Source organism: Phyllobates terribilis, unplaced genomic scaffold (assembly GCF_046119375.1).
Source record: "Phyllobates terribilis strain yellow unplaced genomic scaffold, ASM4611937v1 Scaffold_12__6_contigs__length_324123572, whole genome shotgun sequence".
Lineage (NCBI taxonomy): Eukaryota > Metazoa > Chordata > Amphibia > Anura > Dendrobatidae > Phyllobates > Phyllobates terribilis.
Window position 1 is genome coordinate 68,803,887 of NW_027362772.1, and position 26,894 is coordinate 68,830,780.

General features: G+C 48.5%; 1 protein-coding gene across 1 annotated transcript in view; it reads left to right on the top strand.

The window, feature by feature from the left end:
• The window catches only part of LOC141173079 (cell adhesion molecule CEACAM1-like), a 145,162-nt gene that overhangs the window by 45,217 nt on the left and 73,051 nt on the right, over positions 1–26,894 (top strand). Inside the window, exons 3-5 of the mRNA XM_073657724.1 lie at positions 15,889–16,155; positions 16,917–17,174; positions 21,855–21,980. Of these exons, the coding sequence (XP_073513825.1) occupies positions 15,889–16,155; positions 16,917–17,174; positions 21,855–21,980 (651 nt within the window). The remainder of the gene's footprint in view (positions 1–15,888; positions 16,156–16,916; positions 17,175–21,854; positions 21,981–26,894) is intronic.

The following is a 26,894-nucleotide window of genomic DNA, read 5'->3' on the forward strand; positions in this document are numbered from 1 at the left end:
ATCACCGGAACAGTCATGCTGATAATGGCATCGTCAGCACTAAACATCTTCATCGCCATTTCAAAACTGTGCAGAAGGGTGCATAGGTCCCTGATCTGAGACAACTCCTGCAGCTTGATTTGCCCCACCTCTGGATCTCGTTGGCCCAGGCTGTACATCAGAACATATTGCACCATTGCTTGTCGGTGCTGCCTCAGTCGCTGCAACATGTGCAGAGTTGAATTCCACCGTGTCGGCACATCATATTTCAGCCGGTGAACTGGCAGGCCCAACGACTTCTGTAGAGATGTAAGTCGTTGAGCTGCGGGATGCGAACGGCGGAAGTGAGCACACAGCGACCGTGCCCTCTGCAGAAGGCCATCTTGTCCGGGATAGTGGGCTAAAAATTGCTGGACAACCAGGTTCAACACGTGAGCCATACAAGGCACATGTGTGACATTGCTTCGGCGAAGGGCCGCACCCAGGTTTGCAGCATTGTCGCTCACGGCCTTCTCTGGTTACAGGTCCAGTGGAGACAACCATTCATGAAACTGGGTCTCCAGAGCTGACCACAACTCCTCAGCTGTGTGACTCTCATTTCCCAGACATTTCAAAGTAAACACCTCCTGATGCCGTTGAGCCCTGCTGCCAGCATAGTAAGGGGGTGTGCAGGATTCCTTCTGCGCAGTTAGAAAGCGGGTGGCATTACCAGACAGGCTTTGGGTGCAGGTGGAGGACCAAGAGGAGGTTGAGGAGGCAGAAGCAGTGGAGGAACTTCTAGATAAAGAGGATTGATGCACAACTCGTGGGGACGGCAAGACTTGGACAGCAGCCAATTGTCCAGCTGTCACCATAGTTACCCAGTGCCCAGTCAGCGACATGTAACGCCCCTGTCCATGCCTACTCGTCCAAGTGTCTGTGGTGAAATGCACCCTGTCACACACAGAGTTTCTCAAAGAAGCGCCGATGTTGTGTGCGACATGCTGGTGTAGCGCAGTCACACCTTTCTTTGAGAAGTATGCCGACTGGGCATCTGGTACTGGGGCACTGCGACGGACATAAGGTCTCGAAAATCCTCTGAGTCCACCAGGCGGAAAGGCAGCATTTCTGTAGCCAACAGCTTGCAGATGGTGAAATTCAACCTCTTAGCTTTGTCATGGCTAGGAGGAAATGGTCTTTTACTTGTCCACATCTGAGGGACCGAGGGCTGGTTGTTGTGCTTAGACGGGGTTGAGTAGAGTATCCCCGGCAAACTGCCGGTCTGTGAGGAAGATGAGGCGGAAAAGTTAGGTTGCCTTGATCCAAAGGTGGTGCTCTCGAGAGCGCTCAACACCAGCTGGTGTTTCCACTTCCAAATGAAATGATGACCTGCCAATCACACTGGCTGTTGCGGGTAAAGAGGTGACAGGTCTGCGTCCAAAAACATGTGTGACTGCTGTCCTCCCAGTCACAGAGGATGAAGAGGCCGCGGATGCACAAGATGGGGCAGACGGTGGTTGGCCCGGCCCACTAGGCCACATTGTAGCACAGTGAACTTCCCACTGCAACTTATGCTTCATATCCATGTGCCGGTTCATGCATGAAGTACTCAAACTATGGATTTTTTGGCCTCTACTTAGCTTTAGGTGACAAATTTTACAGATAACCCGAGTTGGGTCATCCTTATCGATCTGAAAAAATGCCCAGGCTATGCAAGGCTTAGAGCCCATGCGACCTGAAGAGCCACCATGACTTGTGGTCAGAGGCAGAGTTGTGGTTGAGGATGCAGTTGTTGACGTGCTTCCAGTACTCCGTCTCTGTCCAGGAAGGAGCAACCTAACCTTGTCGTCAATAGCATCCTCCTCCACCTCCTCTGCTGACCTCATCGACTGGCTGACTGTGGGTTGACAGTAAGTGGGATCTCCAACCTCGTCATCATCACCCTGTGTGTTCTCACCCCCGTCGTCCTCACAGCCAAACTCTTCCTGCCCTGACCGAAAAGTCAAGTTGTCGCTCCAATCAGGCATTTGACTCTCATCATCGTCTTCCTCATTGTCTCCACCAACAGGAGTTACAGTTTGGGAATGAGGGTCTACATTATGCTCAGAACCTTCTTCATCTGGTCCTGGATCCGACTCATAAAGATTCAGAGCATCAGTGCAGATCATTTCCTCGTCTGGATTAACAGAAGCTCTGGAGCAGACCTCCGTTTCCCAGGCTATAGTATGAGTAAACAGCTGTGCAGACTCAACCATCTGTGTTACCCCATACTCAGACGGGCAGCTGGAGACTTGGGAGCTGTGAGGAAGCAAGCGCGATTGGGGTGACACCTCTGAGGACTGGAGTATTTGTGATGTTGAAGTTGAGGTGGAGGAGAGCCCACTTGAAGGAGCACTTGACATCCATTGAAGCACCTGCTGTTTTTGTGCCTCATCTGGAATTTGTAGCTATGGGCGTGTCCGTATGAAAGGGATCGTATCACATTGTCCACGAAAAGAAGTAGACATCTTAGTTTGGCTGGAAGATGGTCTTTCTTCTGCAGATGTTACCCCCCCACCACGGGGGGGCTCGACCCACCAGCGGACAGGCACCACTATTGGGAGAGGGGGGCTGGCCGTCAGGGTCCACCGCGGCTCTAGCACAAACCCGGCGACACGGAGGTCGCACGGGCAGGAACGGACTGGCCGTGTCGGCTTCGCACTCCAGCATAGTCCCTCTGCCCGCTCGCGCCCGTAACCTCAAAGGGATGCGCTAGCGGCTTTTCTTCCCAGGGCTGTTCCCCACCCAGCAGGAACGTGGGGGCGCTCAGGTCGGCCTTCCACTTTACTCCCTTACCTCCTTCGCCCTCTTTCCTTCTTCCGTTCTCCATCTAACCCTTCGGCTCTGTGGTGTCCGCACTCCCTCCAGCTCTCTCCTTCTCACAGGTGTTCTACCGCGTGTATTCACACTGTGGCAAATCTTTTGGGCCCAGGCATAAGAAGTTGTCGAGATAATGGATAATATGTGCCCCCTTAGGAATGTCCATTACAACCCATTCGAGGAAGCAACTAAACGCCTAAAATAGTGAGCAGGATCGGGACCACCCCATGGGCAAACAGCGATCTATATAGTATGCTCCTTCCCAGAAGCAGCCCAATAGGTGGACACTATTCGGAGGCACAGGTAGTAAGTAACCGGAACGCCGCATCAATGTCCGTTTTGGCCATTAGGGTGACCCTTCCCAACTTCTTGATCCACCTGATTGCCTTGTCAAAGGATGTACAGTATATACTACTGTACTTGGTTCTGCGTCGATGTTGTCGTTTACTGACCTGCCCCTTGGATATGACAAATGGTGGATTAGTCCGAATGTATTGGGTTCCGTTTTTGGCACAACTCACAACGGGGATACCACTACGTCTTGTAAGGAAAGTGTTCTTGACGCCACCCTGGGCCTGTGTCGCACAGCGTTGCGCATGCAGGAGCTTACCCGGAGCCGGATCTGTTGAGGGTTGTAGTCTCGTGGCGGTGACCCGGTCCGTGCCCAGGGAGTCAGACTAAGTGGCGTTGTATTAGCGGTAGATGTTGGACGACTACGCCACCCGTTGAATGCAGCGAAGGAGCTGCCGCTGCAGGGCAGACCGCTGAGGCCGGTGGTAGGATTGGGCAGCGTGGTAGTATCACCCCCAACGGGAGGGGTATGGCCTCAGGGCAGCCGACGTGGATGATGGGGGTATCAGGAATCACTCAGAGACGATGCGGTGTAGTTCAGGGTCTTTACTGGTGATAAAGATAGACCCTCCCGGAGTACTGGCTAGCGATCGGGGCCTGGTCAGTCCTTGAGCAGATGGGATCTCCCCTGGCCAGGCGGAGTTGTAGGCCTCCCAAACTGACTGTACTCTTCTGGCTACCTTGCTAGAGGCGGGTATAAGTAGCCCACGTCCCTGAGTGTACCGTGTGGTGCTCACCCGTATGGCCGGTGACTCGGGGCCTTCTAGTGGCGTCCGCTCCACGACGGCGGTGCTGGTCCCACGCGTGTGACCGTGCCTTCGGGTTTCTTGGCCAGAGGACCTGAAATCCCCTGCCGGGCGGTTTCTGCTGCTGGGTAAAGATTAGTCCCCACAGCCTCGGACTCCGGGTCCGGTGATAGCTTCTCAGTCAGGGCGAGCTCTGCAGCTGCCAGCCCCTGACTCCTTATAGCACTGCTCCCACAGAGCTCCTGATGTTCTTCTCCTATATCTGCTGCTCTTCTCTGTCTCTACTTCTTCTCTACTCACTAACCCTGCCTCAGCCCTAGGTTTATATAGGGGAAGTTCTTCCCCTCCCAGGACTGGGCAGGAGGTGTGGCATGCATAGGATCCCTGACCAAGAGACCTCCCACCTGCTCTCAGACATAACATTGCTGTTACTGTGGAAACCAGACCCCTGGGGTGCCACATTCCCCCCTAGTGAAATTTAGTACTCCGGGACTAAACATATTTTTAGAAAAACATAACAAGGTATAAACAATAATAATACAATAAGAAAAACACATAAAGATGGTTACGGCGTGTCCGCAACCGGGTGCAATTTTGAAGAAAAGCAAGGTGTCCATTTCACCAAAACAGGGAGACGTAACCAGGTAGGGGTCTGTCCTGCCCCGAGACCTTAACAGTCTTTAGTCCATTCCTAGGTTACGCTCCAACCAATTGTACAAGGATTCCCGGTAAACCCACCAAGGACTCCTAAAAATAACTAGAAACACATAATTATTTACAAGTAACAGACAGGTGACCTCAATAAAACAATTTAAACACTTCAAATCCTCCAACGTGCAGGTAACTGGCCTCTAGTGGCCCTAGTGGACCTACGGAGCTGACTGTCTGGCCCTGAACTACAGGGTGTAGGAGCTGTCAAGGGTAAACTGGGCAGCTGTTTACGGGCTCTTTGGCTCACTAGGGGTACGGCAGGCTCACTATGAGCAGAGGGTTGATCCTCCTGTTCTGCTTGTGTGGAGTCTGCTGCCTCCTGGACCGGCTGCTCTTCCAGCTCTACCTGTTGCTCCGTAGGCACTTGGGATGCTGGTTGGAGGAACGTGAGGACGGGTACCACAACTGCACCATTGACTTGAGTCCAGGACCGAGGGAAGTCTCCGAGCACAGTACTAACCATATCTTCCCTTTCCTCTACGGGTCGAGGGTCTTCTTGCTCTCCTTCTGGGTTCCGTAGCTGTTCGGGACACTTCTTCAGGTGATCCCGGGATACAATGGCTGTGGTTTCCCCTCCGTCTTTACTGATGGTACAAACCTTTGGGTTGTCGTGGCTTGAGGGCAGTACGGCGTACGGGTCCTTCTCCCACTGGTCGTCCAACTTGTGGAGCCGTCTCTTCCTCTTCAAGACCTGCTCTCCGGGTACCAGGGGAACAGCGGGAGCATACTGGTTGTAAGTTTTCTCTTGTCTTTCCCTAGCGAGACAGAGACTTCGCTCCACGCTCTCCTGTACTTTCCGGTACTGCTGCTGCCTCTCTGTGTCCCAGTCTGCTTTCGGTGAAGTGTCCTCGGGTGTCAGGACTCCCATCTCCAGGTCAACAGGTAGCTTACCAGGCCTTGCCCTCATTAGGTAAGCCGGGGTACAGTTGGTGGAACCTACAGGGATGTAGTTGTATAGGTCCACCAGGTCGGGCAGCTTCTCAGGCCACAGACTGCGTTCTTCCAGGGGCAACGTTTTCAGAAGATCCATTACCACCTGGTTCATTTTCTCACAAAGTCCATTAGTTTGCGGATGATAGGGTGTCGTCCTTATCTTCCGGCAGCCATACAGATTGCAGAATTCCTGGAAGACCTCCGCTTCAAAGGCAGGTCCCTGGTCCGTCAGCACTTTTTCCGGGTACCCGTGTGGACGGCAGAAGTGCTGCTGGAAGGCTCTAGCTGCTGTTTGAGCTGTTAAGTCCTTAACGGGGACGACAACCAAGAACCGGGAGTAATGATCCACAATGGTTAACGCGTAGATGTAGCCACTTCTGCTTGGGGTCAGTTTTACATGATCCAAGGCTACCAGTTCCAACGGCTGCTTGGTGACGATGGACTGAAGGGGGGTCTTCTGGCTGGCACGGTCCTTCCTTCTTAGGTTGCACGGGCCACAGTCTCTGCACCACCTCTCGATGGTCCCCCTCATGCCTACCCAGTGGAACCGCCCGCGCAGCAGGAACTCCAGCTTCTTCCATCCGAAGTGTCCAGCCCCGACGTGTTATGCCTCCATCACCATGGCTGCGTCTCTTCGTGGCACCACTACTTGCCAGATTAGTTCATGCGTCCGGGAGTTAACCATTCTGCGGCACAACTTCCCCTTGTAAAGGAACAGTCGACTCTTCTCAGCCCACAGTTGTTTGGCTTCCTCCGGAGCGTCTGGGTCAAGGCGAGCCTCTGGCCGAGTCAGCATCTCCTTCACCAGTCGGACGGCAGGGTCACTGTCTTGCGTTTCCTCCCAGTTGTAGTGAGGCAAGGGGTTAAACGTAGCGGCTTGCTTACTCCTTACCCGATGGGAATACTGGATAGTCCCATGACGGTGGAACGCGGGGAGTTCGACTTCTTCCAGTCCCTCTGGATCTTCTCCTACGTCCGGTAGGTTTGGCATCCTGGACAGGGCGTCCGCGTTGGTATTGGAGCGTCCTGCCCGGTATTTGATTGTGAACTCGTAGTTGGACAGACGGGCCATCCATCTCTGCTCTAGGGCACCGAGTCTTGCCGTGTCCAGGTGTGTCAACGGGTTGTTATCCGTGTACACAGTGAACCGGGAAGAAGCGAGGTAGTGCTTAAAGCGTTCGGTGACTGCCCACACCACTGCCAGGAACTCTAGCTTAAATGAGCTGTAATTCTCAGGGTTTCTTTCGGTGGGTCGCAGTTTTCGACTGGCGTAAGCGATTACTCGTTCTTTCCCCTGCTGGATCTGGGACAGTACGGCTCCTAGCCCGATGTTACTTGCGTCGGTGTAGAGGATAAAGGGCTGGCTGTAATCAGGGTACGCCAGGATTTCATCCCCCGTGAGGGCCATCTTCAGCTGGCGGAAGGACTCTTCTTCTAACTTCTCCCATTTGAATGGCGGCTTCTGGTTCTTGGCCTTCCGGGACTGGCCTATCAGGAGGTCCTACATAGGAGCTGCCTTTTTGGTGAAACCGGGGATGAATCTGCGGTAATAGCCTACCAACCCGAGGAACTGCCGCACTTCCTTTACACTGGAGGGACTTGGCCATTCCTTAATTGCGGTGATCTTATCAGCGTCGGGAGCCACTCCGTCAGCGCTCACCACGTGTCCCAGGTACTGCACCTTTGGTTTTAGGAGGTGACACTTGGAGGGTTTTACCTTTAGGCCGTAGTTTGCCAGAGCTTCGAACACTTCCGCCAGGTGTTTCAGGTGGTCCTCATAAGTCTTGGAATATACGATGACATCGTCCAGGTACAACAGGACCGTCTCGAAGTTTTTGTGGCCCAGACAGCACTCCATTAATCGTTGAAAGGTTCCTGGTGCGTTACAGAGTCCGAACGGCATGCAGGTAAACTCGCTAAGTCCCATCGGGGTGGTGAATGCGGTCTTCTCCCGGTCCGCCTCTGCTACAGGAACCTGCCAGTACCCACTAGTGAGATCCAAGGTAGAGAAGAAGTTAGCAGATCTTAAAGCAGCCAAAGACTCCTCTATCCTTGGTAAGGGGTACGCATCCTTGTGTGTGATACGGTTGATTTTCCGGTAATCTACACACATCCTCATGGTGTTGTCTTTCTTTTTGACTAAGACTAGTGGAGCTGCCCAGGGGCTACAGCTATCCCTGATCACCCCAGCCTCCTTCATGTCCCTAAGCATCCCCTTGGCGTGTTGGTAGTGTGCAGGGGGTACGGGTCGATACCTCTCTTTTATGGGAAGATGGTCTCCCGTGGGGATGCGGTGTTCTACTCCCTTGACTCGCCCGAAGTCTAACGGGTGTTTACTAAACACTCTCTCGTACTCTTGAACCACCCGATAGACTCCCTGTCTCTGGTGTGAGGGAGTGGAGTCAGTACCCAAATGTAGTTGCTGACACCAGTCCTCCATTGTTTCCTTAGAGCCGTTACCTTCCTCCGGGGAAGATGGAGGCAAGGGTTCTACGGACTGTATGGAATTTTTATTGATGGTATACAATTTGGCTAGCGTGGCATACCGGGGCAGGTACACTTCCCTCTTCCCGATATTTATTATGCGAACGGGCACCCTCCCATGGCGTACATTGACCACCCCCCGTGCTGTCAAAATGGTGGGCCTACTGTCTGAGTAAACTGGTTCTACCATTGCCTGGTAATCTCTACCTCTCAGACCAATAGCTGCCCGGCACCAAATCATCATTTCACTTTTTGGGGGCATGGCAATAGGGAAAGGGTCACACATTCTTACGCTACCAATCTCACCACCGGAGAGTTCTATCTGTTGCCGTCGCATCAGTGCCCGGATCTCTTTCTGGAGCACTCGCTGCTGGCCGGAGCTGGCGTTCTTGGCAACCTGCTGTAAAAGGAAAATCACCTCTGCAAGACAATTTTCAATTACATTAGTTCCTAGAGTTATCTTTGGGTGACTCTCGTGCTTGTCAATGTCTACAATGATCAGTCCCTGTGCCGCCAGTTCAACTCTACCGATTTTAATGGTCACCTCTTTAAATCCAATCTGTGGCACGGGCTGACCATTGCTGGCGATGATACTCAAATCGTCGTCAGGGTAGCGGGTGATATCCGAGTCACTCCAGTACTGCTTGAAGAGCACGTACGGGATAGTGGTAACCTGTGACCCGGTGTCCAGTAGGGCACTCATAGGGATGCCATCCAGTACCACAGGCAAGACTGGACGTCCTCCCACATATTTGTCGCGCCAGTTCGATGGGCCTGATGATCTTTTTCCTGGGGTTTGGCCCTCTACCCCAGGTTGTGCCAGTTTAAAGGACAGTACCTTGCCATATGTCCGGGTTGATTGCAGCGGCGGCAGATGGGTTGTCCGTCCTCGTTGTATCGGTCGCTGGGTCTTCCTCTGGCCGGTGGGGTCCTCCTTGGTCGACGCCACGGGATGTCCTCCGGTCCGGATGCCAGCTGGATCTTCCCTGGAGTGTAAACCTGTAAAGACTGCACAGTTCGGGTTAGCGCGGCAACGCTTTTAGCTAGCTCTTGGACCTGATGGTGCAGGTCTGGAGCCGGATCATTGTTCAAAGCCTGCGCATCAGCTCCCACAGGCCCTGCCGACAAGGGCGCCGCCTCCTGGTGGTAAGTGGTAGTGGGGCGTCTGTGGGTCACAACGCCACCTGGTGCCGGTTCTCGGAGCACCCGGATGGCTCTGTCCTTGAACTGTGCAAATCCCAGATGAGGGTCCTGTAAGGCCATTGCCCGCAACTGGGTTCGGTGGGCATTGCAATATAAACCCTCTATAAATTGTTCAGTCAACAGCCTGTCCTCGTCTCCCACGCCGTCAGGGTCGGTCTGCTTAATGGCTCTCAGGGCCTCTTGTAGGTTCAGGGCATAGTCCCTTATACTCTCGTATGCTCGCTGCTTGCACCCGTAGAATCTAAGCTTGATCTCGGCTGAGGTGCGGGTATCAAAGGTGTCCCTCAGCCGGGTTAGTATCCCTGCAACAGTCCTCCCCCCAGGTGGCCAGGACTTTACCTCCCTTTGGGCTGCCCCGGTTAATTGGGCCACCAGGATGCTCACTTTTTGCTCTTCTGTGAGGGGGTACACCTGGAAGAGGCTATCCAGCTTTTCTCTAAAGTCATGCAGGGTATGTGACTCCCCTGAGTACTGGGGTAGCCAGGCCGCTCCCGGGATATAGGGCATGGTGAAAGGCATGACTGCAGCAGCGGTGGCGCTGGCGGGGGTTGAGGCAGTGAAGCTCTCCTCCGTATCCGACATCTTCCTCCCCCCTAGTGGACCGTGGCCTACCTTGCGATGATCCTCTTCCGTAGGCCGCGGCTCCGCAGTGGATCGTCAGGGTTGAGGACCTTCCGTCGCGCTCCTGTGACGTCGGCGTCTGCTGGGCTCCTTCCAGGACCTTACGCAACGTCCGGACGTGAGGCGGGGCTTCCGTTCTCGCGCGCTTTCGGAGTCCACGCCCCTCTTCTTCCCGCGCGGCGTCTTCAAGATGGCGTCCAACGGCGGGAAAACTCCACGGATGGCGGGAAGAAGGCAGAAGATGGCGCCGGATGGCGTGAAAACTTCGCGGATGGCGGGAAGAAGGTAGAAGATGGCGCCGGATGGCGGGAAACCTCCACGGATGGCGGGAATCTTCACCACTGGTAAGTTTGAACAGTCTTTTTCAGGCACGCAGTACCCGGTGGTTGCGGGCACGAGATCCTGCCGACTACGCCAAAAGTTGACGCACCCCTGGGCCTGTGTCGCACAGCGTTGCGCATGCAGGAGCTTACCCGGAGCCGGATCTGTTGAGGGTTGTAGTCTCGTGGCGGTGACCCGGTCCGTGCCCAGGGAGTCAGACTAAGTGGCGTTGTATTAGCGGTAGATGTTGGACGACTACGCCACCCGTTGAATGCAGCGAAGGAGCTGCCGCTGCAGGGCAGGCCGCTGAGGCCGGTGGTAGGATTGGGCAGCGTGGTAGTATCACCCCCAACGGGAGGGGTATGGCCTCAGGGCAGCCGACGTGGATGATGGGGGTATCAGGAATCACTCAGAGACGATGCGGTGTAGTTCAGGGTCTTTACTGGTGATAAAGATAGACCCTCCCGGAGTACTGGCTAGCGATCGGGGCCTGGTCAGTCCTTGAGCAGATGGGATCTCCCCTGGCCAGGCGGAGTTGTAGGCCTCCCAAACTGACTGTACTCTTCTGGCTACCTTGCTAGAGGCGGGTATAAGTAGCCCACGTCCCTGAGTGTACCGTGTGGTGCTCACCCGTATGGCCGGTGACTCGGGGCCTTCTAGTGGCGTCCGCTCCACGACGGCGGTGCTGGTCCCACGCGTGTGACCGTGCCTTCGGGTTTCTTGGCCAGAGGACCTGAAATCCCCTGCCGGGCGGTTTCTGCTGCTGGGTAAAGATTAGTCCCCACAGCCTCGGACTCCGGGTCCGGTGATAGCTTCTCAGTCAGGGTGAGCTCTGCAGCTGCCAGCCCCTGACTCCTTATAGCACTGCTCCCACAGAGCTCCTGATGTTCTTCTCCTATATCTGCTGCTCTTCTCTGTCTCTACTTCTTCTCTACTCACTAACCCTGCCTCAGCCCTAGGTTTATATAGGGGAAGTTCTTCCCCTCCCAGGACTGGGCAGGAGGTGTGGCATGCATAGGATCCCTGACCAAGAGACCTCCCACCTGCTCTCAGACATAACATTGCTGTTACTGTGGAAACCAGACCCCTGGGGTGCCACATTCTGAATGGAACTGCCATTCTACCTAAAGATATTTCTTTTTTTAATTTTCTTGTCACGACGTCTGGGTGTTGGTAGGCTGATTTTAGATTTTTACTCCAGCCTTTCTTGATTTTAGAAGGGCATCACATGCCTATATCTGTGTCTCCCGCTCCTTTTACTCCTCCACCTCTTTTCTTTTCGCATGACTATATGTACTTGTCACCTTTCCATGTGTTAGTTGTGTCTTCTGAGCAGTTTGTCAGCTTTTGGACACCTTTGAAGGTGTTTTCTATGTGTTTCTTTGTGTTTTTGTTTGCCTGCCATTGGTTTTAACGGTGTTCGACGGTGTTCGACGAACAGTTCGATGAACAGTTCGGTGAACATACGGGTGTTCGACTAACCGAACCGAACTCGAACACTACGGGGGTGGCTCAACACTAGTAGGCGGTCCTTCCCAGTAAGTTCACTGAGGAGGGCACGGGTAATGTTATGGGACCCGTGCTTGTGGAAGGCGGAGACGACACTAGGACAAATAGTGACGCCTGGGGACCGAGTATGGATACCCGGTCGCCGCTGCCATAAGATTGTGGACAGCTTCCGCCTCCACGAGCCTAAAAGGCCACATTTCAAGTGCAAGCAGCTGTCAAAAATTTGGCAGTATAGTATTGCAGCCTGTGGGTGGGTGGGTGTTTGGCTGCATACTTGCGCTTGCATTCCAAGGAATGGGGTAGGAACAACTAAACGTTGCCCTGGGACAAGGATGTTGACGGTGATTGTTGCAAGTCTGCAACGACAAGTGCATGGCGGGAGGCATCTTCGCATGCGCCAAGGGTCACTTATGATGGGCACACTTTTAGGCAGTGACCTGGGAGTCAGAGATGCTTCCAGGGGTCTTCCCCATGCTGTTCCCATGTCTTTTTAGCACACACTGTATGCATGTGTCTGATGATGTGTCACACACCACATGGCCAGATAAGGTTGTAAAATGTTAAAATGACATTTCCCAGTGAATGCATTTGTCTTGGTTGAAAGCAATGCAAAAGTGCAAAAACGCATCCAAAACGCTACGTGTGAACATAGCCCAAGGTGTGGAGGAGTATTTTTGGTTTTGGTTATTTATTTTTCCTTATATACAAGTCATTGCCCTCGAAAGGATGTTCCTTAACATATTTCCCAGGAAAATCCATTTTGGATTCATTTTTGTATGTTTTATTGTGAGTTTCTAAAAGTGGCGTAATACCTCTGACAACGTTGTTGATAGCAGTGACCTGGGAGTCAGAAATGCTTCAAGGGGTCTTCCCCATGCTGTTCCCATGTCATTTGAGCACTGTTCCCATCGATTTGGGCAATTTTTAGGCCCTCTGCAGTCCGCCGGGGGGAGCTGCCTGAAAAATGCTCGGGTTTCCCCTAGACTTACATTGGGCTCGTGGCTCGGGTCGAGCACCCGAGTATTCCAATGTGCTCGACCCGAGCATCGAGCACCCGAGCATTTTAGTGCTCGCTCGTCATCACTATTGCCTATGATATAATTCTGTATTTCCTTTTCTTAGAACTTCACATTGTGCAATTTCTCTATTATTTTCCTTTAAAATGTAAGAGTAAGCTGAAATCTCAGTGTTTCTATGGTAAGTTTAATTTGCCCTTGTTATTAAAAAAATAAAAAAAAGTTTCCATATAGACCAGCCCTTATTCATACATATCCAGGAGGAATGAGAGTAACATCACAACACAGTTCCAAGAAAAAATGTTCCAGATTCATCTCAAGAGAAATACAAGGTTTGACAATAACAAGTATATCAGGAAAAGTAACTAGTCCTATTTAAATTTAGTGAATCACAGGTGGCTTGGTGGTATGTGTGTAAAACATGCTGTCAATCAATATGCTAGAAGTATTTCTCCCAGAAAATTATTGCAATTACACATATTTTGCTATACACATGTTTATTTCCTTTGTGAATATTGGAGCAACACAAAAAACTGAATTGAATACAATTTCAAACAAAACCCCCAAAAATTGCCTAGTCAAAATTATTGGCACCTTTCCAAAATTGTGGGTACATAACTTTGTTGAAAGATGTGATGCTCGTTCAAACTCATCTGTGGCAAGTAACACGTGTGGCCAATATAAAAAATCACACCTGAAACCAGATATAAACAGGAGAAGTTGCCTCAATCTTTGCACTGTGTGTCTGTGTAAGCCACACTAAGCAGAACAGAAATGACACAGGAAAAAAGTAATTAACACACTTACTGAAATGTGATTATTACTTTGCACAAAAGCCTTCAAGATGCCTCCTGTATGTAGAAACTTGTCACATGATTTTCTCAGGTGTGATTTTTGGCCCATTCTTCCACACAAATGCTCTTTAAATCCTGTGGGTTCCTTCTATGAACTCTGAGCCTTAGTTCCTTCCATAAATTGGATTCAGGTCCAGTGATTGGCTTGGCCATTCTAGCAGCTTTATTTTCTTTTTACCGAAACCAAATTGAGAGTTTCCTTGGCTGTAAGTTTGGGATCATTGGCTTGCTGAAATGTCCACCATTGTTTCACCTTTATCATCCATGTAGATGGCAGCAGATTTTAATCAATAATGTCTTGGTATATTTGTCCATTCATCCTTCCTTCAATCACATGATGTTTGCCAGTGCCATATGCTGAAAACAGCCCCACACGATGATGTTTCCACCTCTACACTTCACTGTTGGTATGGTGTTTTAATATGGTGTGTATTATGATATTCAAGGAGTTCAATTTTGGTCTCATCTGACCAGTCTATATTCTCTCAGTATTTCACAGGTTTGTCTAAATATTGTTGAGAAAACTTGAAACGCGCTTGAACTTACTTTTTGCGCAGCAATGTAGTCTTGTGTGATGAGCATACATACAGGCCATGGGTGTTGAGTGCATTACTTATTATTTTCTTTGAAACAAATATAACTGCTGATTCCAGGTCTTGCTGTAGCTTTCCACAGGTGGTCCTTTGCTCTTGTACAACTCTTCTAATAATTATTTTTACCCCTCTGTCTGAAATCTTGCAGGAAGCACCTGGTCGTGGCCGGTTTATGGTGAAAATATGTTCTTTCTACTTCCAGATTATGATCCCAACAGTGCTCCCTGGAACCTTCAGTAGTTTAAAAATTCTGTCAATGCCATCAGTGTGTTTTTCAACAATAAGGTTGCAAAAGTATTGAGACATCTCACTGGTTTTACCCATCATGAGATGTTTCTTCTGTGACAACTTGGTAATGAGACATATTTTTTATAGGCCATCAGTTGAACCAGCTCATATTATTTTTCACTGATTACTGATAGATTTCATCTGGTGTCATGACTTTCCATGGCTTTTTGCACCTCTCTTTCTTCATGTGTTCAATACTTTTTTCCTGTGTCATTTCTCATTATTACATATAACTTAATTTATGGACATCTATGGTTTGATTTCTTTGCTTGTGTGGATTGGTTGTTACCAACATTGGGTGAGAATTTCATGTCAAGAGCATCTTTAGAAATGTATTTCCTTAGAAAATTTGTGACGTGCTCAATATTTATTTCATTGTATATGCACGCAGCAACACACTGTGGAAAGAAGAACACTACCCCACGGTAGCATTGACAAACAGTCTGCTTTCCTCACTGCAGAGTGCTGACATGGGCTGGAGCACAGCAGAACTGAGTGTGATTAAGTGACAGATTTCAGTTTTCATCTCCAGCAGTCAGTGTAAGGGGAGGGGCAGTGCTGGAGAATTTGAGACTCATTACAAACACTTCTAGTAGCTCTCCTCTCAAATTTATATTCAAATGAGCTTTATTTGGCAGGATCAAATGCACATTAGCTTTGACAAGGCAAGTGTAGTACTGCCAAATATGATGTACTGTCCACACTGACTGCTGGAGATAAAAGCTGAAAGTTGTTAATCACACTCAGGTTAGCTATGCACATGTAAACACTTTGCCGAGAGCAAATTGTCATTATGTCTCACACTGAGTCTGTTCTAATCTGCAGTGTGTCTTCTTTTCCCCCTTTTTATGTGGATACCTGCTAATGATTGGCAGAGCTGCCAGCACTATGAGAGGAGAGCTACTAAAAGTGTTTGCAATGAGACTCAATTTTGCCGCTCTACCCCTCCTCCCACACTGATGGCTAGACATAAAATCTAAAAGCTGTAAGGTAATCACACTCAGGTCTGCCATGCTCCAGCACGTTATTACTCTGTATTGAGGAGAGCAGACTGTTTGTGGGGGCATGTTCTTATTTTCCCAGTGTGTTACTACTTGTTTATGATTGGTCCACATCAGAGAGAGGAAGAAGCGCATGCCCCCCAGTGAAATCTTTCTGGAAAGGCCCCCTTGACTTAAAAGAAAATTAGCTGTTTAAGTGGAAAATACTTTATTTACTAATATCTCCGGAACAGAGTGTCAAAATTAAAAAATAAAAAATGTTTTATTCTGATCTGCAGCACCTATTACTATTACATTTGCTAAAAAAGGTCATCTTTAACTCAAAATTCTATAATAGTACCTTAATCTTCTGAGACACTGTTACTTTTTTTTAACGTACATTCTACTCTTGATATAAGTAGGAAATTCTATAACTCTCTTCTATGTTTCTCAATTTACAGATCCAGTCACTAAACCTAAAATCACAGCATCCATCACCCAACCTAAGGAAAATGATCCATTCACCTTAAGATGTGACACCTCAAATGATACAAACATAAGCTGGACTATGAGAGATATCAACATCTCCTCCAAAACCAAGTTATCTGAAGACAACAGGACTCTTATGTTCTCCAGTGTTAAGAGAGAAAACTCGGGAGAATACAGATGTGAAGCTCGGAATATTGCCAATAAAGATGTCAGTGATCCGTATACAGTTACTGTAGTCTGTGAGTAACCAGAATATTTGCATGGGGGTGATCATTATAGACTTTTTGTAGCATCCTTTTGAGACAAACAAGGGTGTATTGTAGGTCTCAATTCACTACGGAGCAGAGCCTCCATCAAATTCTTGCTGGAAGATCTACAGAGATGCAAGTGATGGCTGCACACTACTCCTAAGGAGGAATGAGCAAATCTTTTAAAATTCAATTTCACCAGCAAAATGTTCTAAAAAATCTCAAATTAAACTGAAAGACATATATAACACTCTGAGGTGTAATAAGACTGTTTCCAACCCCTTTTTAAGCTCTTGAATATAAACATAACGTTAGTAATGCCAAGATGACCTCAACTTATCTGGCTATGGGTAAATGAATGGTATAACCAGAGATACAGAGGAGGCATAAATCGGCACAGATGTTCCGCAAGGAAGGAAAGGGGTAAACTGGTTCTAACCCAGCAGGTGGGATTTTGAGGAACATAAAGTCCACAAGTTGACTGCTTTTAAACTTTTTAAAGAATTGGGAACATAGATGAATATAATCAGAAACAAACATAATTCACCTTTGAAACGGGAGACAATATTGGGCCAACAAGTACCAAATTATAACAAGTTGAATAATAAGTAAATATAACACTTATCATAATGTCATAACTGCTATGGACAAATCACAGAAGTCAGGAGGACCCCATCACTTTTAGAATCATTACAATGAATTATCTCATAGGCAGCTTTACCCAATGTAACTGCTGTCCTTTTGTTTTGCAGATGGCCCTGATGAGATACAAATAGAAGGAACAAAATTTGTGAAGCCTGGTTCTCCCTTCACATTAACATGTTCTGCTGATTCTTTCCCACCTCCCGAATACCAATGGAAACTCAATGGCTCAGACTTACAGGAAAAGACAAGCAAATATAATATCAGTAATGCTGCACCTGAGGATCAAGGACTGTACACATGTGTGGCGAGGAACCCGGTGACAAACCACTCTGCTAATGGCTCTGTATATGTGATTGTGACTGCAGGTAAAGCTATAAAAAATGGCTTCATTGGCGGTTTGTTAATGCAACTGTTTTACAGTTTCAGATAGCTGAAATATGACCAGATTTAACCCTGCTGTTCTGTTCAGGTCCATATGACCCGGAATGAAATTTGAGACCCTGCAGATTATTTATTATGCGGATCTGAAACTTGTGATTAATTGACTTTTCCTCACTTGAGGGGTTCTTTCTGTGAGTGTTTTTTTGTTTACTTTTTGTTACACGCTGATTGTTACACTTGTACTGTTCGGGTCAATATGACCCGATAACATTTTATACTGTTCAACAGGTCACTATTTTTTTCTGCCTGCAAAATTTATTTGTTTTCCTGTGTACTTCATCTCTTAATTCAAAAGTGTAGAGGTTTCACTGTTCTTATCAGTGAGCAAGTACTCATCCAGTCATTTCTCTTTCAATTCTGTGAGAGGACACTGAGCTGTGAATACACATCTTTACAGGTATGTAGCATATAAGCTATGCTTTTCTTCTCAAATTATTCAATTCTGTTCTTTAGATTACATAGTGTAAAGCCATTTTTTGATTACTGTGTCATGATGTAAGCTAATGTGTGCCCGTCTAAAGGTACCCTTAAGCCCCCGTCTCACATAGCGAGATCGCTAGCGAGATCGCTGCTGTGTCACGGTTTTGGTGACGCAACAGCGACCTCACCAGCGATGTCGCTATGTGTGACACTTTGCAACGATCAGGCCCCTGCTGTGAGGTCGCTGATCGCTGCAAAGTGTCCTGGACCATTTTTTGGTCGTTGCTCTCCCGCTGGTCAGCACACATCGCTGTGTGTGACCAGCGGGAGCAGCGATCAGGCTGGTAATTATGGTAAACATCGGGTTACTAGGGGCACACGCGCACCTAGTAACCAACTGTTTATCATGGTTACGAGCCTACTAAAGTGAGCGGTAACCTCCCGCTCACTGTAGCAGAGTGGTAACAATGATAAACAGCGGGTTACTAGGTGCGCGTGTGCCCCTAGTAACCCGATGTTTACCATAGTTACCAGCCTGCTCCTGCTTCAGCAGGCTCGTAACCAGGAGCAGGACATCGTGGAAAGATTCTTTCCACGATGTCGCTGCTCCCCTGATCGTTGGTGAGCCTGCCTGTTTGACAGCTCACCAGCGACCACATAGCGATGCAGCAACGATCCTTGACAGGTCGTATCATTGTCGGGATCGTTGCAGCGTCGCTAAGTGTGACGGGGCCTTTAGGCTTGTGTAGACTGAATGTTTGTCTAGGAGGGGGTGTATTCTCACTGATGTGATATATTGATTGCATGGATGACCATTGAGTACCGATTTGAACAGGGTCTGTTTTAGGGCCCCATCACACACACACAGATGCACCGTTCGATTGCGATGCTGCAACGTCACAAACGCGAGGCTCCAGCATCGCAAGCGTAGCGGTCACACTGCACTTTCTTCACCGCTGGGAGAGCGATGGGGCCCTTACAGTAGTATATAAGCTCTTTTTACTGTGAAACCGGTTATAGGTTTTTTTCTCTTTCATTGTTATTTATTAATATAGTTCGTTTTTTTCATTATTTTGCATTTGCTGTTTTATAAAATATGTTAACACAAAGTTATATTTAGTTCGATTTCATGTTATAGTAATAGAAATCTAAAGCATGTTTGTTATTTCTGTGCAGAATGCTGTAAAGCAAACATAATTGCAAACAGTCCATGTAACCTTTTTCTGAAAAAAAAAAAAAAATTAAGTTTTAATTTAATTTTACATTTGTTTATGATCAACCATGTTCACATACAGTTTAATAATGAAATAGGTATTCAAATAAAACACAGTAGCTAAAATCAACATTTTTATAGCTCGGGTCATATTGACCCGAAACAGTACAAGTGTATAGTAAATGAGATCAGAACAGCAGGGTTAATATATGCGTTTATGGCTGCAAGACCTGGAGAACCTCGCTGTCCCTTCCTTTTGGATCTACTAAACCTGATGTAGATCATTAAAGATGAACAAATCTTTTGAAATTCTAATTTGCCAGCTTGGATGAATTTTGCTAGTAAACGTGATTGGCGGCTAATTGATTCACCGCAAACCAAAAGCATCTCAAAGCCTAAAATTGCTCTAAAAAAGATATGTATGACACGCTGATGTCTTTAGGACTCTTTCCAATCCCTTTCAAGCTCATTAATGGAAACACAGCAATAGTAAATCTCAGCATATATTGTTGAGGGTCAACAGTTTGTAACCAATAGCCTGTTTAATAGCGCAAATTACTTTCTATGTTTTTTTATTATTATTATTATTATTATTATTATTATTATTATTAAAAAGCCTTTAAAAATAATGTTTTTTTTATGGAAAATGCCTTGTAACTTACTAATTATCTACATGCTGTGTATTTGGAGGAAGACATGGAATTTTAACAAACCTTGGTCCAAAAATTATCCCATTTTTGTGTAATAGCAAGATGTTGAGTATTTGGAAACTAAAAAAGCAATAGTTTGTCCTCTGTTAGCCATCAAAATCTTATTATGGTATCTCTTTTTATTGAGTAGCAACAGGTTTTGTGTTTGTTCGTATAGTGTATAAACATTGGTGAACCACCTGGGCCCAGACAATATAGCAAAAAAAGAGGCAATGTAAAATAATAGTCCAGGGTCCTGATAATATGACCCCTCAAAAGCAGTGGCTTACTGTTTTAGCAATGGCCCTTTAATAAAATATTATTTTTGGGCAGTAACAAAAAGGTTGTTACATTTGTTTACTTTCCCTCAAGAAAAATGATTAAAAAAATATACCGTCATGCATCTGGGTTCAAATCCCTGAGTCTATGCTTTGTGGTTGGCTTCTCTGTCAGCTGAGCCACAGCAGATACACCTTTTCTCCAGGTGTTTTGTTGCTGTTATCCTTGCTGCAGTCTTTTTAGGGTAACATGTGTTTTCATTACTATTTTGTCTGCCCCATCACCTTTAAGGTGCGGCTTTATATACTTTCCCCTTGCTTGTATTTCCTGCTGGTGATAATTTTTTTTGGATATCCAGCCATAATGCCGTAGTTTAAGCCAGTCAGTGAAAGAGCTAGGGTTTATGTCTCTGCTGTTTGTATTCTTCATCCTGCACCTATCTTCTGTTTCTTGTTAACAAGTAGTTTATTAGTTGTTAAGAAGAAGGTTATTTTATAACAGTACATATTTAATCCTTTATTTTGTGGATTGTTTTACTCACTCTGGGATCTTTTCTATTTCAGCACACTTTCCCTTCTGTAGGTAACTTACACTCTGCTCTGCCCTCTGGTTCTTTAGGAGGAACGTGAAGTGCTCTGCAGTCTTTCAGGCAGCATAGGTCATAGTCTAGTCTGTGCTTAGGGCTTTATCATCTCACGCAGTTACCACTAGGGACTTTGGGTCAGGATCTCTAGTATGTACAGGAACCAGCAGGGTCTGTTGCAGTTTTTAACGTCTTATCTTTTATCTTGAGTGAGTTACTATACTACCGTAACAGTTATATTAGGATTGTGAGAGTAGTCCCGGGCCGAGGTGTACCTTGTGCACCCTAAGCACTGTATACAGGGGTCCCTGGGTGTGTGCGCATACATTTGCTTTAATTGCTGTCACTCTCAGACTGCCGGCTGCCTTATCTTGGAGCCAGTTAGGACCATTTATTATCATTAAGAATGAGCCAGACCTTATTAATAAAAATAACTTTTGTTTACTTGATCTTGAAACTATGTACAACATGTAGTAGGTAAAACACTTGAATTCTTCATTTGCATTACATGACTAAAGCCCAAACATTTCAGTTACGGACGGCGGAACTTATGAAGAATATTGCTGAAGTATAACAGGTTAAGCTGAGGACCCCATCTTCCTAGCACAGGGACACACGGGTTGATGTGTTTTGCTCTGACCACTTCACCCAGAACAATACTCTGTGGACTATTTACGGGATCTCTTCCAGCTTCTATACCTTATGGTATGGGCCTGGCTCATTCCGTATTCCTTCACTAAGACCTCCAGGTTTGGCAAACACTATTACTCGTTCTTAACAGTCTCTTCCACTAGGTGCCCCAACTTGCCTGCTAGAGGAGAGCTGCCTCCATTATTACTTGAAACTGAAGGATCATACTAACTTCTGTACGTCTGCTCTTCTGCACACACCCAATACGGCTGACACTGCTGAGAGTATCTTCCTTCTCTGAAGCTGAACTTTAACTAACCCATAAAACAGGAGGAACTCACTCCTGGTGCCAACTTACTCCTCCCCAAACCATGGGCTGGCCTTACAGTTAACCCTGTCAACCCCAAATACAGGAAAACTGGAGCCTACATGAGGATAACATACACAATAATATACAGGTCACACAAGATAATAAATAAGAAGTTTTCAGAGAGTGTGTTCTACAACTTCCCCATCTTTACATGATAAAGCAATACATTAATCATTGGCCCTATCCTAAAACTCAATATCGACCTTTCAACGAGTCCTGTCATTTAAACTGATGAGGGTCAAACACCCCGAAACACATGTCTGCAAGTGGAGTGCTTGGCTTCGCTTGTTATCCTACGCCATGTGGTAACGGGACTAAATGAAAAAGCTAAATTCAATGATTATGATGTGTGTCTTAATACTTTTTTTCATATAGTCTATTCTTACTTATATATTTCTACCTTTGCTTTTTCAATTATAGCGTTAAAATGTGAAGCTACCACTGGAGTTATACTTGCACTTACCTTTGGTCTAATCTTGAGCGTTGTACTAAATATTATTTCAAATCTCTACCTGAAAAGGAAATTATTGACAAAAAGGAGAAATGGTAAGAAAAATTACTGGTATGTTGCTCACATACATGTACTTAATTGCAGAGGTGATAGTGACGCGCCCCTGGGCCTGAGTCGCGCAGCGTTGCGCACGCGGGAGCCTACCCGGAGCCGGATCTGATAGGGGTAGTAGTCTCGTGGCGGTGACCCGGTCCGTGCCCAGGGAGTCAAGCTGAGTGGCAGAGTTTAGCAGTAGATGGTACGGTGTTCGACTACGCCACCCGTTGAATGCGGCTATGAGGCCGCCGCTGCAGGGCAGACCGCTGAGGCCGGTGGTACGATTGTGCAGCGTAGATGGTATAACCCCCAACGGGAGGGGTATGGCCTCAGGGCAGCCGACGTGGATGATGGGGGTAGCAGGAACCACTCAGAGACGATGCGGTGTAGTTCAGGGTCTTTACTGGTGATAAAGATAGACCCTCCCGGAGTACTGGCTAGCGATCGGGGCCTGGTCAGTCTTTGAGCAGATGGGATTTCCCCTGGCCAGGCGGAGTTGTAGGCCTCCCCAACTAATTGTACTCTTCTGGCTACCTTGCTAGAGGCGGGTAAAAGTAGCCCACGTCCCTGAGTGTACCGTGTGGTGCTCACCCGTATGGCCGGTGATTCGGGGCCTTCTGGTAGCTTCCGCTCCACGACGGCGGTGCTGGTCCCACGCGTGTGACCGTGCCTTCGGGTTTCTTGGCCAGAGGACCTGAAATCCCCTGCCGGTCGGTTTCTGCTGCTGGGTAAGGATTCGTCCCCACAGCCTCGGACGCCGGGTCCGGTGATAATTCTTCAATCAGGGCGAGCTCTACAGCTTCCAGCCCCTGACTCCTTTTAGCACTGCTCCCACTGAGCTCCTGATCTTTCTTTCCTATAGCTGCTCCTCTCCAGACCAGACTATGTCTCTGTCTGGGACTCTTCTTCTTCTCTTTCTCTCCTCTTCTTAACTCCCTAACCCTGCCTCAGCCCCAGTTTTATATAGGGGAAGTTCTTCCCCTCCCAGGACTGGGCAGGAGGTGTGGCATGCATAGGATTCCTGACCAAGAGACCTCCCACCTGCTCTCAGACATAATATTGCTATTACTGTGGAAACCAGACCCCTGGGGTGCCACATTCCCCCCTAGTGAATTTTAGTACTCCGGGACTAAACATATTTTTGTAAACATAACAAATTATAAACAGAAACAGTACAATAAAGAAAAACACATTAGGATGGTCACGGCGTGTCCGCAACCGGGTGCAGTTTTTCAAGAAAACAAGGGTGTCCATTTCACCAAAAACAGGGAGACGTAACCAGGTAGGGGTCTGTCCTGCCCCGAGTCCTTAACAGTCTTTAGTCCGTTCCTGGGTTACGCTCCAACCATATGCACAAAGGATTCCCGGTAAATCCACCAAAGACTCCTATGAAATAACTAGAAACACATAATTATTTACAAGTAACAGAAAACAAGTGAATACAAATAATACAGTCTAAACACTTAGATCCTCCAACGTATGGGCAGCTGGCCTCTAGTAACCCTAGTGGACCTACGAAGCTGACTGACTGGTCCTGAGCTACAGGGTGTAGGAGCTGTCAAGGGTAAACTGGGCAGCTGTCTACGGACTCTTTGGCTCACTAGAGGCATGGCAGGCTCACTATAAGCAGAGGGTTGATTCTCCTGGTCTGCTTGTGTGGGGTCTTCTGCCTCCTGGACCGGCTGCTCTTCCAGCTCCACCTGTTTCTCCGTAGGCACTTGGGATGCTGGTTGGAGGAAGGTGAGGACGGGTACCACAACAGCACCATTGACTTGGGTCCAAGACCGGGGGAAGTCTCCAAGTACAGTACGGACCGTCTCTGTCTCTTCCTCTGCGGGTCGAGGGTCTTCTTGTTCTTCTTCAGGGTTCCGTAGCCGTTCGGGGCACTTCTTCAGGTGATCTCGGGATACAATGGCTGTGGTTTCCCCTCTGTCCTTGCTGATTGTACAGACCTTTGGTTTCTCGTGGCTCGAGGGCAGTACGGTGTACGGGTCCTTCTCCCACTGGTCGTCCAGCTTGTGGAGCCGCCTCTTCCTCTTCAAGACCTGCTCTCCAGGTACCAGGGGAACAGCGGGAGCATACTGGTTGTAAGTCTTCTCCTGTCTTTCTCTAGCTTGACAGAGACTTCGCTCCACGCTCTCCTGTACTTTCCGGTACTGCTGCTGCCTCTCTGTGTCCCAGTCTGCTTCTGGTGAAGTGTCCTCGGGTGTCAGGACTCCCATATCCAGGTCAACAGGCAGCTTACCAGGTCTTGCTCTCATTAGGTAAGCCGGGGTACAGTTGGTAGAACCTACAGGGATGTGGTTGTATAGGTCCACCAGATCAGGCAGTTTCTCAGGCCACAGACTGCGTTCTTCCAGGGGCAATGTTTTCAAAAGGTCTATCACCACCTGGTTCATTTTCTCACAGAGTCCATTGGTTTGCGGATGATAGGGTGTTGTTCTTATCTTCCGGCAGCCATACAGAGTGCAGAACTCCTGGAAGACCTCCGCTTCAAAGGCAGGTCCCTGGTCCGTCAGCACCTGCTCTGGGTATCCGTGTGGACGGCAGAAGTGCTGCTGGAAGGCTCTAGCTGCTGTTTGAGCCGTTAAGTCCTTGACGGGGACGACAACCAAGAACCGGGAGTAGTGATCCACGATGGTTAACGCATAGACGTAGCCACTTCTGCTGGGGGTCAGTTTTACATGATCCAAGGCTACCAGTTCCAACGGTTGCTTGGTGACGATGGACTGCAGGGGAGTCTTCTGGCTAGCACGGTCCTTCCTTCTTAGGTTGCATGGGCCACAGTCTCTGCACCACCTCTCGATGGTTCCTCTCATGCCTACCCAATGGAACCGCCCGCGCAGCAGGAACTCCAGCTTCTTCCATCCGAAGTGCCCAGCTCCATTGTGGTATGCCTCCAGTGCCATAGCCGCGTCTCTTCTTGGCACCACTACTTGCCAGATCAGTTCATGCGTTCGGGAGTTAACCATTCTGCGGCACAACTTCCCCTTGTAAAGGAACAGTCGACTCTTCTCAACCCACAGTTGCTTGGCCTCCTCCGGAGCGTCTGGGTCAAGGCGGGCATCTGGCTGAGTCAGCATCTCCTTCACCAGTCGGACGGCGGGGTCACTGTCTTGCGTTTCCGCCCAGTTGTAATGAGGTAAGGGGTTGAACGTAGCAGATTGCTTACCCCTTACACGGTGGGAATACTGGATAGTCCCATGACGGTGGAACGCGGGGAGTTCAACTTCTTCCAGTTCCTCTGGATCTTCCCCTACGTCCGGTAGGTTTGGCATTCTGGACAAGGCATCCACGTTGGTATTGGAGCGTCCTGCCCGGTATTTGATCGTGAACTCATAGTTGGACAGGCGGGCCATCCATCTCTGCTCCAGGGCACCGAGTCTTGCCGTATCCAGGTGTGTCAACGGGTTGTTATCCGTGTACACGGTGAACCGGGAAGCAGCGAGGTAGTGCTTAAAGCGTTCGGTGACTGCCCACACCACTGCCAGGAACTCTAGCTTAAATGAGCTGTAATTCTCAGGGTTTCTTTCGGTGGGTCGCAGTTTTCGGCTGGCGTAAGCAATTACCCGTTCCTTCCCCTGCTGGATCTGGGACAGTACGGCTCCTAGCCCGATGTTACTGGCGTCGGTGTAGAGGATAAAGGGCTGGCTATAATCAGGGTACGCCAGGATTTCATCCCCCGTGAGGGCCATCTTCAGCTGGCGGAAGGACTCTTCTTCCAGCTTCTCCCATCTGAAGGGTGGCTTCTGGTTCTTGGCCTTCCTGGACTGGCCTATCAGGAGGTCCTGCATAGGAGCTGCCTTTTTGGTGAAACCGGGAATGAACCTTCGGTAGTAGCCTACCAACCCGAGGAACTGCCTCACTTCCTTTACGCTGGAGGGGCTTGGCCATTCCTTATTTGCGGTGATCTTATCAGGGTCGGGAGCCACTCCGTCAGCACTCACCACGTGTCCCAGGTACTGCACCTTTGTCTTCAGGAGGTGACACTTGGAGGGTTTCACCTTTAGGCCGTAACTTGCCAGAGCTTCGAACACTTCCGCCAGGTGTTTCAGGTGGTCCTCGTAGGTCTTGGAATAGACAATGACATCGTCCAGGTATAACAGGACCGTCTCAAAGTTTCGGTGTCCCAGACAGCATTCCATCAATCGCTGGAAGGTTCCTGGTGCGTTGCAGAGTCCGAACGGCATGCAGGTAAACTCGCTAAGTCCCATCGGGGTGGTGAATGCGGTCTTCTCCCGGTCCGCCTCTGCTACAGGAACCTGCCAGTACCCGCTAGTGAGATTCAAGGTGGAGAAGAAGTTAGCAGATTTTAAAGCAGCCAAAGACTCCTCTATTCTCGGTAAGGGGTACGCATCTTTGTGTGTGATACGGTTAATTTTCCGGTAATCTACACACATTCTCATGGTGTTGTCTTTCTTTTTGACCAAGACTAGTGGAGCTGCCCAGGGGCTACAGCTCTCCCTGATTACCCCAGCCTCCTTCATGTCTCTAAGCATCCCCTTGGCGTGTTGGTAGTGTGCAGGGGGTACGGGTCGATACATCTCTTTTATGGGAGGATGGTCTCCCGTGGGGATGTGGTGTTCTACCCCCTTGACTCGCCCGAAGTCTAACGGGTGTTTACTAAACACTCTCTCGTACTCTCGAACCACCCGGTAGACTCCCTGTTTCTGGTGGGAGGGAGTGGAGTCAGTACCCAAATGTAGTTGCTGACACCAATCCTCCATTATTTTCGTAGAGCCGTTACCTTCCTCCGGGTGAGATGGAGGCAAGGGTTCCACAGACTGTAAAGAATTTTGGTTGATAGTATATAATTTGGCTAGCGTAGCATACCGGGGCAGGTATACTTCCCTTTTCCCGATATTTATTATACGAACGGGCACCCTCCCATGGCGTACATCAACTACCCCCCG